This window comes from Anneissia japonica, unplaced genomic scaffold (assembly GCF_011630105.1).
Source record: "Anneissia japonica isolate Jap-2015-1 unplaced genomic scaffold, ASM1163010v1 scaffold6949_len1412_cov154, whole genome shotgun sequence".
Taxonomy (NCBI): domain Eukaryota; kingdom Metazoa; phylum Echinodermata; class Crinoidea; order Comatulida; family Comatulidae; genus Anneissia; species Anneissia japonica.
This window is the reverse complement of record NW_022737719.1, coordinates 1-1,393: the sequence shown is the minus strand read 5'-3', so window position 1 is coordinate 1,393 and position 1,393 is coordinate 1. Positions and strand designations below refer to the sequence as shown.

At 37.5% G+C, this 1,393-nt stretch overlaps 1 protein-coding gene across 1 annotated transcript; it reads left to right on the top strand.

Annotated features, from left to right (window-relative positions):
* Window positions 1-201: 201 nt before the first annotated feature.
* LOC117117446 lies at window positions 202-1,254 on the top strand (the record flags this gene model as incomplete). The annotated part of the gene is made up of 1 exon (XM_033261744.1): window positions 202-1,254. A coding segment is annotated over exon 1 (1,053 nt), but the record flags the coding sequence as incomplete, so codon positions are not given.
* Between the last annotated feature and the right edge of the window lie 139 nt (window positions 1,255-1,393).

Genomic DNA, 1,393 nt, shown 5'->3' with positions numbered 1-1,393 from the left:
GCTTTGAACATTTAGGAGTATAATTTAGACTCAGTCTTGAAAACGGGAAAAAAATAAATAAACCAAACATAAACAAATGCTACGCACATGGAACTACAATAAAATTACCCGTATAGGCAAAACATTTTTTGAACGATCGATAATATGATTTATTTTGCACTTTAAGGAAAAGATGTGGAACTATACGGAGAAACAGTGTCGATGTGTTTACCAGGTTCATCATGTGAAGGCAGATGCGGCTCTCTATTGGGTATTACAACTACGTGTAGTTGCGATGCTGAATGTTCAGTGTTTGGGGACTGCTGCTACGACGTCTCTGAAACATGTCAGCTAGTGACACAAAACAGAACAATAATCCAACATGAGACAACATTAGTAAAAGAGACTATGTGTTTCAAAACTGATCCAGAAAACTCCAAGATAGGATATCACGTCATCTCGACGTGTTCAAACAAATCAAGTGACACAACACTTAGGATAACATGCGAACAACCGGACGCACGTAATATTATACAGCAGATCCTAGTAACCGATTATCGCGGAAATGTATATAGAAACATTTATTGCGCAGCATGTGACGGCATCAAGACGACAGACGTAGTTGCTTGGCATGTAGCCGCTTCGTGCAATTCAAGGGACGTTGAACGTCATTTGACGAATGTCTCAACAACAATTAATCCGGAAACGATGTTGCACAAAAAACTGGGACAAAATGTAACTTGTTTTTCATACAAATACACACCACCAACAAACAACACAAAACCTCCCCGGCCTTGCCATTATATGCAACGAATAGAAACGTGTGCTCAGCTTGGTGACAAAGAACAAGTTAAAATAGGATGTGCCGCTTACTCGGCCACAGTGTATGTTGATGACACTGCATATAAGAATCCTCATTGTGTCATTTGTAACGATTTTAATTCATATAGTTGCCATCCTACTACGGTTAAACCATTGGAATTAAAAAAGCTTTACACAACGTTAAATGTGCTAGTCAATTTTGCTGAAGGAAAAATCAGCTTAACAACGAAACACATTGAGTACACGGAAATTATGGATTGTGGAATATTTAAAGTCAATAATTACATCATGGAAGAATGCATAGACCTGCAATGTGGCATTGGCTATGCTTTATCTGGATCATCATGCATTGTCAGTCAAGATCCCATGCAAGAAACTCCGCACCAATGTAATATGAAACCTCCTATTATCGCTAATCGAATGTTCTGCTTGTGTCAAAGTAACAAGCAACTTGTAAGTGTAATATATCTGACGAACGATAAGATTTCCACATCACACAATTTAAAAGATTACGTGATAAATAATACAGTAAAAACTAATGTTAGTCTTTCTAACCTAAAAGCTGAACATTTTCCAAGCGATGATGGTATAT